Source organism: Thermomyces lanuginosus, assembly GCF_041956635.1.
Source record: "Thermomyces lanuginosus strain ATCC 200065 unplaced genomic scaffold VTN49scaffold_32, whole genome shotgun sequence".
Classification (NCBI taxonomy): Eukaryota; Fungi; Ascomycota; class Eurotiomycetes; order Eurotiales; family Trichocomaceae; genus Thermomyces; species Thermomyces lanuginosus.
In genome coordinates, this window is record NW_027192366.1 from 107,269 (window position 1) to 120,035 (window position 12,767).

General features: G+C 51.2%; 5 protein-coding genes across 5 annotated transcripts; 3 read left to right on the top strand and 2 right to left on the bottom strand.

Moving 5' to 3' along the window:
* Positions 1-713: 713 nt before the first annotated feature.
* VTN49DRAFT_4789 (uncharacterized protein) lies at positions 714-1,604 on the top strand (the record flags this gene model as incomplete). The annotated part of the gene is made up of 1 exon (XM_069412773.1): positions 714-1,604. The coding sequence occupies one exon, from the start codon at positions 714-716 to the stop codon at positions 1,602-1,604; it is 891 nt and encodes a 296-aa protein (XP_069266708.1).
* An 891-nt stretch (positions 1,605-2,495) lies between these two features.
* On the bottom strand, positions 2,496-4,124 carry VTN49DRAFT_4790 (uncharacterized protein; the record flags this gene model as incomplete). The annotated part of the gene is made up of 2 exons (XM_069412775.1): positions 2,496-3,687; positions 3,751-4,124. 2 exons carry the CDS (start codon positions 4,122-4,124, stop codon positions 2,496-2,498), a joined length of 1,566 nt encoding a protein of 521 aa, XP_069266709.1.
* Positions 4,125-5,648: 1,524 nt separating this feature from the next.
* Positions 5,649-7,176, bottom strand: VTN49DRAFT_4791 (uncharacterized protein; the record flags this gene model as incomplete). The annotated part of the gene is made up of 3 exons (XM_069412776.1): positions 5,649-6,528; positions 6,591-6,979; positions 7,036-7,176. 3 exons carry the CDS (start codon positions 7,174-7,176, stop codon positions 5,649-5,651), a joined length of 1,410 nt encoding a protein of 469 aa, XP_069266710.1.
* A 1,479-nt stretch (positions 7,177-8,655) lies between these two features.
* Positions 8,656-10,153, top strand: VTN49DRAFT_4792 (uncharacterized protein; the record flags this gene model as incomplete). The annotated part of the gene is made up of 2 exons (XM_069412777.1): positions 8,656-9,938; positions 9,988-10,153. 2 exons carry the CDS (start codon positions 8,656-8,658, stop codon positions 10,151-10,153), a joined length of 1,449 nt encoding a protein of 482 aa, XP_069266711.1.
* Positions 10,154-10,487: 334 nt separating this feature from the next.
* VTN49DRAFT_4793 (uncharacterized protein) lies at positions 10,488-11,633 on the top strand (the record flags this gene model as incomplete). The annotated part of the gene is made up of 1 exon (XM_069412778.1): positions 10,488-11,633. One exon carries the CDS (start codon positions 10,488-10,490, stop codon positions 11,631-11,633), a length of 1,146 nt encoding a protein of 381 aa, XP_069266712.1.
* Positions 11,634-12,767: the final 1,134 nt, after the last annotated feature.

A 12,767-nucleotide genomic window follows, 5' to 3' on the forward strand; every position in this document is an offset into this window, starting at 1 on the left:
CATCATTGGTGGATTCAGGCAGCTGTCTTGGATCGCTCAACGTTGGATATGAATATCAGGATGACTTGCCAGGATTGGGGACAGAGGCTCATCTCGACAGGAGCGTTCTTGTTCCGGACGAAGACATTAACGGTGTTCCTTTGGAAGAACGCCTTGACATCTTCCGAAAGTCTGTGCGCGCCATGATGGAGCATATGGACAGGCAGGAAGCTATCGGGAATGAGACTTTCTTGAAAAAGCTGGTTCACCGGTATGACTCGATTCGTGTCTTCGCGGAGGAAGCGGAGGAGCTCATGAACAAGCGCACCACACCAACGGTGTGGGGGCCGCGGCGTCATGATTTAACGATGTATCTTATATAATACGCGTCGTGTTTTGTCTGATATAAGAATGTACATAGGTCATATTAATCGTAGTCATTTTTGCGATTCTTCCACTGTCAAGCCGTGTATCTTAGCATCTTGGTTCGTTCCTGGCAATGGTAACTTTAGGTTTTCAGTTTGCGGCCGCGCTGCGTGTTGTCGAATTCGCGTGGAGAACTCGTCGGCAACATACTGGCGGTGGAGGAACTGACCAAAAAGGTAAAAGCTGTCGTTTGTTAGACACGAACCTTTGCAACCTCCGAATCTTTCTTCTTCTCTCACCAACACTTGGATCACGCTCTCGGGCCTCACGTCCTTGTGCTTCGAACTGCTTGTTTTGATTGCTTCAACATGTCTTCGTCGCATCAGATCTCGTCGAGTCAGCTGCCTGATCCGTACGAAGTAGGCAGCGTATTCCCGAATATGGATGCTGCCCGCGCGGAACTGAAGCGGGTAACCATCGAACGTGGCCTGTCATATAAAAGACACCAGCACGACCACAGGCGATACGTTGTCGTCTGCACTGATAAAACAGGCTGCTGTTCCTTTCGACTCCGCTTCACGATCGATCAGAGAACTGGAAAAGCGAGGACGACAATATCCGTTCCGCATAGTTGCTCTCCAGACACGCATCGCGACTGGCGAGCATCCTCGTCGGTAGATTACCTCAGTCAGGCACATCGAGATCTGGCAGAGGACAAGTCTGCGTCGGCAGCGACTATTCGTGACAGGGAAGAAGAAAGGGGCCACCACATATCATATAAACAAGCCTGGCGGACTTTCAAGAGACTCCGCGAGCGGACATTGAGCAAAATCCAGGATGCTGCGCTGGATGGCGACATGGCAAACAAAGTCGGAGATTCTTCCTCGAGCGACAACGAAACCCCAGTTACCTCGACTTCCAAGCCTACTGCTTCAAAGCGTCCGTCGTCGAACCGATTGACTTCGAAGGACGAACGGTCATCCAAGCGGTTGAAGCGCCCTGCGCTGGATGGCAACAAGTCAAACAAAGTCGGAGATTCTTCCTCAACCGACAATGAAACTCCAGCTACCTCCACACCCGAGCCTACCGCTTCAGAGCGTCCGCCGTCGAGCCGGTCGAATTCGAAGGAGGAAGAGCCATCCAAGTGGTTTAAGCGCCCTTCGTGGGCACTTCCCGCCTGGAAAGGAGGGTGTTCCATTTGGTACGCTTGGGAGATTCAGAGGTCATGTCCCGCCAATTCCCGAGTGGCTCCGGGATGACCCAGACGTTAAGCGTCTGCCGAAAGGGGCGATCGAGTACTGGTGGAAGTACGTCCACCGCCATGGTTGTCTGCCACCATTGCGAGACAATCCATATACCGGTGAACTGGCAAGATTTTTCGGGTTTTGATCGTGTGAATGGAATTTCCATGGAGAACGTAAGCGGAAGACTCTGTACGGGGAACTTTGAGTGAATCGAGATGACAACAAGCTGTTGTTCTGATTATTTAGCTAGCATATGACATCAAATGTAGGACAATTTTCGGCTGCTCTTGGACGTCATACTCCGTAGAGGGTAAAAGAATTTGCAAATTTGGTTGTGGGAATTTCCAGATCTGACGGGGGAGCGTCTCAGGAATTATCGGATTTGGGAGGGGGAGCGCCTGAGGAATTCTGTATCTAGTAGGGGAGCGTCCCAGGAATGCATTACATAATTCTGTTCACGTGACGTACGAATCGCACATAGGGGATTAAGTGCATTTTTTGGGTAAGACGATTACACACATATGACTTTCCCTAAGGTGAAATGTCACGTGGAGTTTAGTAACTCTAATCAATAACAAAACCCTAACCCTAACATCTCGGAAAGTTCGAGCACTTCGTTGCATAGTCATTCAGCGTCAAAAGGTAACAGCGGCGGGAGATGAGGTCTTGTCCAGAGTAGTACAGGGATTTGATAAATTGACTAGAGACGAGAAATTTCGAGGAATCTTCCACCCTAGCCACTAGTGCGTAGCTCGTTCGACAACTGGCCAGGTCACTATGGAACAGTGACCTAGCAAGGTCATCATCTAGTGCCGAAGTGTAGTACAATGCAGAGCTTTTCACAATGAACTCACATCTCATCGCAAAATCATTTCAGAGAAAATCATGACCAAAAGTTCATTGGGCTTAGCCCCAAATGACACTGCTGATACCGTTCCAGCTTTGCTCACTACCTTTCGGCGGGAGACTTATGACAGTAAGGATACCACCGAGTTCACCGGTCTTGGGGTTCCGATGAACGATAGCAATGTTTGCACTGAATTGATTGCCGATCGCAAGGTAACGACCATCAGGACTGATATCGAATGTGCGCGGTATGGAGCCGTAAGATGGGTAGCGGTGAACCTTGATCTCGCCGTTGTGGATGCTTTCATCGTTGTGCGAATCAGTGGGTCCGGATCTTTCGTTCTGCTCAGTTTGTTCACCTGTACTTGTCACGAAAGCAGTAGATTTCGGGCCGTCGTTTCTCGACGAGGTTGGTATATCCGTGCGTTTCTGTACGGTCTGATTGGTGCCCTGAGTCGTGTGAGTTTCTTTAGGCGCTTTGGTTGATGATTCAGTCGGCCGGGTATTTCCCGTCGAGTGTGTTTCTTCACACGATTTGGTTGATCCAGGGTCCCGAGCTGTTCCAGTATGGAAGGGTATCTGGCTTGACGATGCAGTCACCCTTGAGGACGATTCAATCGACTCCGTTGATTCATTACCATGTCCTCCGACAGATAGGTGAAAGATGGAATCGAAATTGGCGAAAAACTTGTCACCACGTAGGGAGACATACAGATGTCGGTTATCAACAGCACGAATCTCAGCGAGGTTGGCCTTGGTGTCCGGCTTGACGTTGTCAAAAACAATTTCTTCCTTGTGTTTCACAGTAGGGCAGAAAAGAGGAGCACTCCGCTTGACAAGCCTCGGAGGGTAGCGCTTCCCGAAAAGCGTACTCATATCCTCAGTGCGCTTGTCGAAATTGCCGCCGTAATTGACGTCGAATACTGACAACGAATTAGATTTTTCGTTGGCCACATACATCCTCGAGCTACCGCCGGGCCCTGTGATGAAGGCTGCGTGCCGGGGACCGCTGCCTGGCTTCGCAGGGGGAACGTCAGGGCACAGCGCCAGCTGGCCCGTTTCTTGATCGATGGAGTAGACGCGGATCAAGTCCGCGCCCAGGTCAGGAACCCAAAGGAACGACTTGGTTACGGGATCCACGTATGCTGCATGCGGTTGGGAGGCGCCCTTCGCCGATCCAAAGAGGAAACTCTGGAGATTGCCTTGCGAATTGTGGAGTGGAAGAGAAAAAGTTTCGACGGCACCGGAGCCACTTGTAACAGTCAGCATCCAGGATGATACTATTCAAGACACGATGGCACGAAAAGAGACGTACTAGTTGGCAAGAGCAATGAATTTTTTGTCTTTGCCGTATACTGTACCGTGCACGGCTCCGGGGAGTGTTTTGACCTGCACTTGCTTCGCCAGCATGCCATCGGCCGCAATGAGATACGTAGTTAGATTGCCGCTTATTCCACTGACAGCGTTTCCGGACTCATCCAAGCAGTAGAGAGTTTTGCTTTCGCGATCGATAGTGAGCCAGCTAGGAGAGATGCCGCAGTCATCCTGTTTGTGCTTGACTTGAATTTTTTGCTTCACGGGGTCGAACTCCAGTGTGTAGAGATGTCCGGAGTAGTGGGTCGCATAGAGAGTGAGCGCTTGGGAGAGGGCTGGACATCCTACAAGAAGCGACGCGAGGAGAAACTTCATCTTGGGTGCAACTGCTTTCCTCCGTTCCTCCACGCTTTGCGCGCAACACTTTCGGGAAAGTAACAAACGCAACTTCGGCTCCTCTAAACATGGGCCCAGAGTTGATTTATATCCAATGCCTATCATTTATTCATGTCGAAAGAATTGCCTCTAAATCTTCTTCGTGTACCATGGACGGGCATGGAACTGCGAACCTGGGTTCTGGGCTTCTGTTGGGGGCCAGAGCATTACTCCCGATCAGGATGCCATGGGCCGAAGTATGGGATCTATTACGTCCGCCCCTTCATCCCGTTTGCTCGGATCGATGCAAGTGTTTGTTAGTTTGTTTCAAGAACCTCCTCCCAGAAATATTAATTCACTAGCATTACTACGCCAATGCATAAGGCCAAGTGGGTAATAGGGAACATGTCTCTTTAGTCTTCAAGAGCTGTCATCCACACTTGTCGAGAGTAGCATTCGGCACATGGACGTATTCACACGAAGGTGTTTCAGGCAGGAATCGCGAAGAGTTTCGTTCCTGAACATATTATCCATATGGACCAACGCCCAGAATTATGTCACCGTGTTGGTTGGATTGGAACGGGCAACGGCGATCGACAGCCACTCGGGCTCTCATGAGAAGCAGAGATCTCTTTGGATGGATCCATACTGAAGATCGGGTTAATCTCAATTTGTCAAAGCAGGCCAAGCTAACGGCAGTTTATCACGTTAGAAGTACTCCGGGCTTATTTAAATGGGACTAATAAGAATTGTAGCAGGAGAGCAGGGCGGTAGCTTGAAGAGTGGTTCACATCGCTTGTCTGCACGGTAATCAAATTTTCTGATCGACTGTCCAGTTCTGTCTTCTTGACTGCGTGTATGAGTTGCATAGCTCGCAGTCCTGAGTAGTGTTGGCAAGTTACTTGCAGTATCAACACCCTGATAGCTTCATCGAGCATCGGCGATTGGCGTTCAAACAATGGGGCCAAAATCGTTTCAAAGTTTTGAGGAAACTTGGGGAAGGTATGGGGAGATGGAACCAAGTCGTTTGAAGATCGAAGGATTCGCTCAAACAGAAACAACCAATCATACCACAGTGCAGTGGCACACATACCAGGCGACCAGCGAGCCAACTCTCCGGTCAAGTGTGAAGTCACCCGATCGAACTGCAATTCGAAATCAGAGGGCGAGACGGATGGTGGCCCCCCACAACTGGGCTTAGTTAGGATGCGGCACGTGACGTTCTGGAAGAAATCTCACGAAACCTCTTTCGCAGAGAGACCTTAACCCTAACTTTACGAAAGCACGGTACTAATTCGTTTCAGAAGATCAGCGACGGTGGCAACAGCGGGATTGATGAAGCTGTTCGGAGTAGCAGCTAGGGCCTAATCAATTTATTAGGTGTAAATGTCTCCAAGGGACCTACAGTAACAGTCGTTTCTCGATGTGCCTTCTCGGTCAGAAGCACGAAAGGTCCTAACTCGAGCGCACTACTGCTTGTGATTTTTATTCATTCAGCAAAATGCTCTAGACTTTATTCGTCAATCACCCACTTTCCTCCATGGCGAGAATAGGTTCTGCATCCGGGACATCAGGCACAAAGTCAGGATTGAAAAACCAGAGCTGCATGCCGTCCTTGCTGGCTGTTCCAAATACCTCACGATCGCCAAAGGGAACCAAGCAAAAGCTCATGATGAAACTAGTAAAGTAGTCTCTGTCCGAGGACGGGGGCGGAGGGCTACTCAACCGGTGGCGGATATAGATCTCCCGCGAATCGAGCTGGTATGGATGCACAGTTACCATATCCGTGGCGGCGTCGCAGACTGCGATTCCACCGCGCAGAGATGTCCAGCGATAATAAATGTGTGGAGCAAGAGGGATGCCATAACAGGGGCAGCCAATGTGATTCTTGATGGGCTCTGCGCAGTCGAGCCATCGGACGCTTATCCGATCAACAACATGGTCATATGTGAGATAAAGCGTAGTACAGCCATCCCTAAGCTGCAACTCGGCTTCCGTCTTACGACCGTAGGTGCGATGATGTATTTTGAAAATGTCGTTGTTGGACACACGACGACCCCGCAATGAGAGGTGGAACGTCTTCCAGTCGAGCACCTCCCAGCGGGCCAACGTCCATTTAGTCTGATGCACCAATGGAGGATCTGCGTCCCAGTTTATGTCGCATGTCACCAGCACGCTCTCGTCAGCGTCCATGTGCCAGAAACTTCCATCGGGATGTTGGAAGAAGCCAATTGTTTTAGCCTGATCTGTATGCAGATCCCAAATCCAGAGGGGGCGGGGCCCATCCAGGGACCCTGGAAGTATGATCAACTTGCCCTTCTCAACAGTCAGACGCTTGATAGCCCGAGGGAATAGCTTTTCTCTCCACCCGCTTGAAGTTTGTATATCCCGCTCTAAAATGACTCTACCAACATGAATCAGTGATTGCTTTGCTAGTAACCTTGACAATGGACAAATCCTCCTTACCCATCCACGGTGAGCATAAAAAGATAGCGATCAGATAGATAGATGTGGTCGATAGCTCTCCCAGCGTCATCAGTCCAGATGGACCTCTTTCCGGTCTCGAGATCAAGTATAGCGGCTGCCTCCTCAGTGCCGTGATGTATGACGTAGTACAGACGGCGCGAATTGTAGCCGACAGATCGGTACCTTCTGAACGCAAGCGGGTTTGGCCAGGGAAGAAAAACCTTCTTGACAGGAAGATCAAACTGCAAATTATGTGCCCATCGAATATAGGTTGTGACGTTGGCGGCTGCGACATCCGTGCTCTCTATGCCCAACGTCGCAAGTGCCCGTGACAATATGATCCTAATGATCGCGTTGCTCGAGAAGATTTCGCACCATCGTTTGGAGACCTTCTCGCTGTTAGGACTGGACATCGGTAAATGAGCAATTTATTTCCCGGACACACCCTTTGGCTCCGGACGATGTCGACCTCATCTAGAAATTCCACGATCTGAAGCACGAGCTCCAGGGGCAAAGCGCCAATAATGTCATAGTATACACGCTTCTCTTGACCTGCTACGAGGGTAATTGCACAAAGCTCCTCCATCACCCATAATGAACGGGAGATTTCAGAACAGGATCTTGGATAATCGAGGTTCGCGTTGAATTGAGGATAGTACTTGTTTCTGCTAACAGCGTGGCATTATCATCTCAAATGGCTCGTATCACGCTCTCACTGGTGCCTGGCTTCCGGGAGCGGTCTGATAGCCTAATTGGCCAGCTCCTTTCGCGGTACTTCATAAAGGGGCCAGACCCGAGCCGCCGGATAAATGCTTTGCAGACTCGTAATACGGAGCGAGAAGTTTGTATTTGGCGTAAGTCGTGTGGCATTTCGAGCAGCAATCAATGAGTATGTACGTGGATTCCATTATGAGATAGTAGATCATGGACTGGCAGCTAGATCAGAGCGAAGATATACTGTTGTCTAGTAGGTATCAAAGAGCGGCATTCCACTCGAACATTCGTTGGATCAAACCAATCTGCTCATGGACGTCATCGTATCCCACATTCCAATAAATTGCGCCGAAGGTCGCAAGAGTGTCGTCAAGAGATCCTCTTTTATTTTGTACACCTCTGCTGTAGTTCACTCGATTTGAAATTTGAACATTGATTTGCGCAGGGGAAACCTACTGACGGCAGAGTTTTGGACAATGCAACTAAAGAACGAAACAGTACGAGTCCAGTCGTTTGCTCGTAAAACCGAACGGCAAAAATCGCAATACACAGCAATCAACTGTAGAGAACAACGGCCTGAACACACACGTACACTCACACACTACATACAAAAAGCGCACTCTCAAGCCAAAAAAACTGGAGGACGAACTAACTGAATGTAAGAGTAGCGGTGAGACCAATAGTCGAGCTCCCATCTAATACCCGAACCTCCGTCTTACTCAACCGCAATGGTCACGAGTAATATGGTCAGAGCCCTGACGCCACATGCACTGTACTCCACCGCTAATCACGTGAATCGGATTCACAGGCCCAACACTACTAATTCTCCCTGAAAAAGAATTTTGCTGCAATACATGTCACTGCTCTATATTATTTTAGGAAGGCGGTGTAGAGACGCGACATCGATCCCGGCTCTGACACCGAATAGCAGATCGAGCTTTTCCGAAAACGGTAGGTCTCTGACGGTAGATCAAGCTTTTCCGGTATTTTTTTCTATGTATTTGTCACTCATTCTCTGGGTGTTTGCGTGAAGTGACTTGAACGCTGTCGTTGAAGTGACCAATCCAAGACAGAAAGTCTAGACTTTTCGCAGCGTTGACCGCTTATGATGCCGATTCTCGAATTTTCCGGTCAACGTCCGAGATCCGCCTTAGTGTGCTAGGTCTAAAACCGCGGAAGATTGCTCTTGAATTGACTCTCTAGAGCTCTTCTGGGACCAAGTCCAAACCTGGTGTCGCCTTGGCCCTATAAAACTCGGTTGAGGTTCTCTGGTCACCAGTCGGGGGCTGCGGTCTCGGGGCAGTAAAGTATAAAGAATTGTCTCGCTGTCTTTCCCTAGTTGTTTGGTACAATGACCACCGGCAATTCTGCCGGCCCGGAAAAAGAGCTTGCGACGAGCCCGGATCGCGATGACCATCCCGACCAAAAAGCGGACGACGAGGGGAGCGGCGCAGCAGCACCAGATCAGCAGTCATCGTCGGATAATGAAGACACTTCAAGCTCCAGTTCAGAAGCGGACGCGGGCCGTGATGCGGCCACGCTGGGACACACGGTGAGCCGGATATCGACCGATCAGTACGGCAACACCTACCCGGAAGGCGGCCTCGAGGCATACCTCGTGGTGTTTGGAAGCTTTATGGGCTTGTTTGGCTCTTTAGGTCTGGTTAACACCATCGGAACATTCCAAGCATATCTCACGAGAAACCAACTGCGGGACCACAGCGATGGGGCCGTGGGATGGATCTTTGGTGTCTACAACTTTCTGGTCTTCTTTGGCGGCATACAGGTTGGACCCGTGTTCGATGCCAAGGGCCCCCGGATGCTCGTGCCGGCGGGATCGGTCCTGATTGTGCTATCAATGATCCTGGTCGGGTTCTGCACCAAGTACTGGCACTTTATGCTAGTTCTGGGGATCCTCAACGGCCTGGGCACTACGCTGATCTTTACCCCAGTGGTTGCAGCAGTCGGCCACTTCTTCTTGCGGAAGCGGGGGATGGCCACGGGGCTGGCGGCGACGGGCGGCTCGTTGGGCGGCATTGCATTCCCGTTCATGCTGCAGAGCTTGTTTCCCAAGGTTGGATTTGCGTGGGCCACGCGTGCCGTCGCCTTGGTCTGCTTTGTGACCTGCGGAATCTCGTGCATCCTTGTTCGTTCGCGGCTCCCGTCGAAGCCAGCGTCCAAGGAGAACATCTTGCCAGATTTCCGTATCTTTCGCAACGCGCCCTTTACGGCCACCACTTGGGGGATATTCCTGATCGAATGGGGGCTGTTTGTGCCGCTCGCATATATCTCGTCGTATGCCCTAGCGACGGGCTTTTCCGAGTCGTTCTCGTATCAGATCCTGGCGGTTCTCAACGCCGGCTCCGTGGTTGGTCGCGCGCTCCCTGGGTTCGTTGCGGACTACGTCGGGCGGTACAACGCGATGATCGTGACGGTGCTGGGATGCATGCTGACAACCGCATGTCTTTGGCTTCCTGCGGGTGACAGCAAGGCGTTGCTGATCGTCTATGCGCTACTCTTTGGATTCTTCAGTGGCAGCAACATTGGTCTCACGCCGGTATGTATCGGACAATTATGCAAGACAGAGAATTATGGACGCTACTACGCTACATCTTACACAATAGTTAGTCTTGGGTAGGTATATTGTTCCCTTGAGTGCGTGACAGTGCTAACCAGTGTCTAGCACTCTGACGGGTATTCCCATCGCGGGCGAGATTCTCGCGAGGAACAACGGAGATTACTGGGGCCTCATTACCTTCACGGCCGCGTGCTACTTTGCCGGAGTGTTGACTTTTATGGCCGCGAAGGTGCTGGCTGTTGGGTGGAAGCAACCATGGGCTGTATTTTAGATACGAGATTGACATGGCGATGATAGATAGACCGGATTTACGGAATGCTCTAATCATGACAGTCATCGGAGACGATATCCGTCAATGATTCATGACTTCACGGAAGTTCGTTCATTCGACAAATTATCCTCTTCGGCGTCATTAGCTCAATGCTGCCCATGGAACCACCCATCTAGACCAGTCCTTCGAACATTGGTCCATCGCGTCCGGATCTGTCGGAAGAGTCTCAACATTAAATGCGCAATTGTATCCCTCATCCACGTCTCGTGCTCCTCTTTGGTTGTCATTTAGTCCAAAGACACTCATTGCAGTTCACCTCCCGCACCGGCTCAAGATGAGATCCATCGCCGCCCTTATTCTGGCGTTTACCGCGTCGTCTAGTCATGCTCTCCCGCAGGCTGTCCCGCATATCTTCCCTTGGTCAAGCCGCCAGCCCGCAAATGAAGCGGAACCTGGCCCGGGAGCAGGAGCGGGATTAGGTGCAGTAGCTGTTGGAGCCGGGTCTGCGCCCTCCCCGACAACGACAGCAATGCCATTGACTTCGTCTGCGACGAGATCGGCCATCACTCCCTCCGTGGTGTGCCCACCACCCGTCACCGTGACGACGACGGTGGTCGTCTGTCCGAGCAGTGCTGAACCAGCGACGGCTACATTCGTGGCGGCAGTGCCGTCTGAGCAAGTTCGATCGATTCTATCGTTGCCCGGGCCTCTGTCGTCGATACCATTTGCGTCTCCATCCTCACGCCCCCCTGCAAGCAGCGAAGTGGTCCCATCTGTCCCTCTGCGCGCCATCTCGTCGTCTTCAATCCCGTCACCCTCGTCCATTCCTGCAGTCTCCGTGTTACCAACCACCACCAGCTCCGTCGCTGTTTCTGCCCCCGCCCGGGTCGCACCAGACAGCAGCGTCAGCGTTAGCGTCAGTGTCAGCGTGGTCCCTTCCATGGTCTCCGTGACAGTGTCCGAAATTCGCACCGCCTCTGTCGCAGTGCCATTCATTGTTCCAAGCGTCAGCGTTAGCCCTAGCTCTGTCATTATCTCAGTCTCTCCGACGGAAACAACGTCGATGTCGGTGCCCGCTCGGCAGGCGTCCATCGGTGTGCCGCCGTTCTCATCGGAGACTGCGACGGAAACGGTTCCCGTGTCGATTCTACCCGTCTCGCCATCTATCCCGACATCGGCTCCGGCAGAGTCTACTGCTCCGTCGACCTCAGCTCCTGCTCCAGCGGTATCGGCCGTCCCGTCCGAGCGAGTGGCCGCTGTGGCTGCTGCAGCGGAAGCATCCATCTCAGCGATGGCCGCACCTGCTTCTACCGATACCACCGGCACTATCATGGCAGTTAAACGGGCCGTTCGGGCCAATCCGCGCAATTCCGAAGCGCAAACTCGGTCTCTGGGACGAACGTTTGCAATGTATCCGGGCAGAAAACCCCCGTCACGTCGGGCATTCTTCACGTATCGACGGCGATTGAGACTGCATTGATATCATTAATTCCTAGATTAAAGATTTGGCTATGAGTTAGCTAGAATAATAGACTGATTTCATTTATAAATGCGTACTCGTGCTCCGTACACCTGCCATATCAAATAGACACCACCGACGCCTTGCACTTAAGCATCGGCATAACAGTAAACACCTCCATCACCTCACTTTTCTTCCCATCATCATTCTCTTCCCTTTCCGGGACGATATTCCTCTGCTTTTTGCTCAGGACATTCTCTCTCCTCCGAATTACCGTCGCCCATCCCATCTGGAATCTGTTCCAAATCTTCCCATCATCTTCATCATCGTTTTCAGAAGACAGCAGGTATGGTAATACCCCGATTATCCGATCCAGTAAATACGATCTTCGCATTCCAAGCCTCGATGTGAGAATCGCAGAGCGGCATTCCTGGGAATGAGCCTGTGTTACGGCGTGGAGGAGGGGGAGACCATTGGCAATCTAGCTTCATCATCAGCGGTCTTCAAACTACTGGTTGGGAAAGGGAGGCCTCGCGAACAATTTGTCTCAACCATGGGTTCTCCCATATCCGTCCAGGCCAGAAATCACTTGGGATGACGCCTTGGAGTGCCCAGAAGTCATTTATGTTGGCGATTTCATTAAACACTACCAACCATTATGAACAACTTCTCCAAGACCATCCTGGTGATACTTACCAGGCGAAAAATACCGAAACAAAAACTCACACACACAACCAATAACCTCCACTTCCTCCGTAGAAAACAATCCCAGAAAAAGCATTTCCTCTTCGTCCAATCCAGGAGGAACACGGAATAATTCATTATACACCTGGACCCGGAACAACGCTCGCCGGATCTCTTCCCCTGTCTCAAAATTCCGTTTCCAGCGAGTAGCATCATCAATGTAACAGTCTGTGAAAAAATCAACTGCTGCGGAGACGCGTTGTAGCATAGTCAGTGCGTTCGTAGCATGTTGTTCGTTATGTGGGCTTGTGATGGTGATTGTTGTTGGATCCTCTCGCCACGATGCATATTGGGCGAGGATATTCCTCCTCTCGGTGTCAACAATACTCGAGGGTGAGTTCGAGTTCGAGTTCGAGGACGGGATTAGGGTCAGGGCTCGACAGGTAACAATCGTTGCGGCTTCGGGGAAAA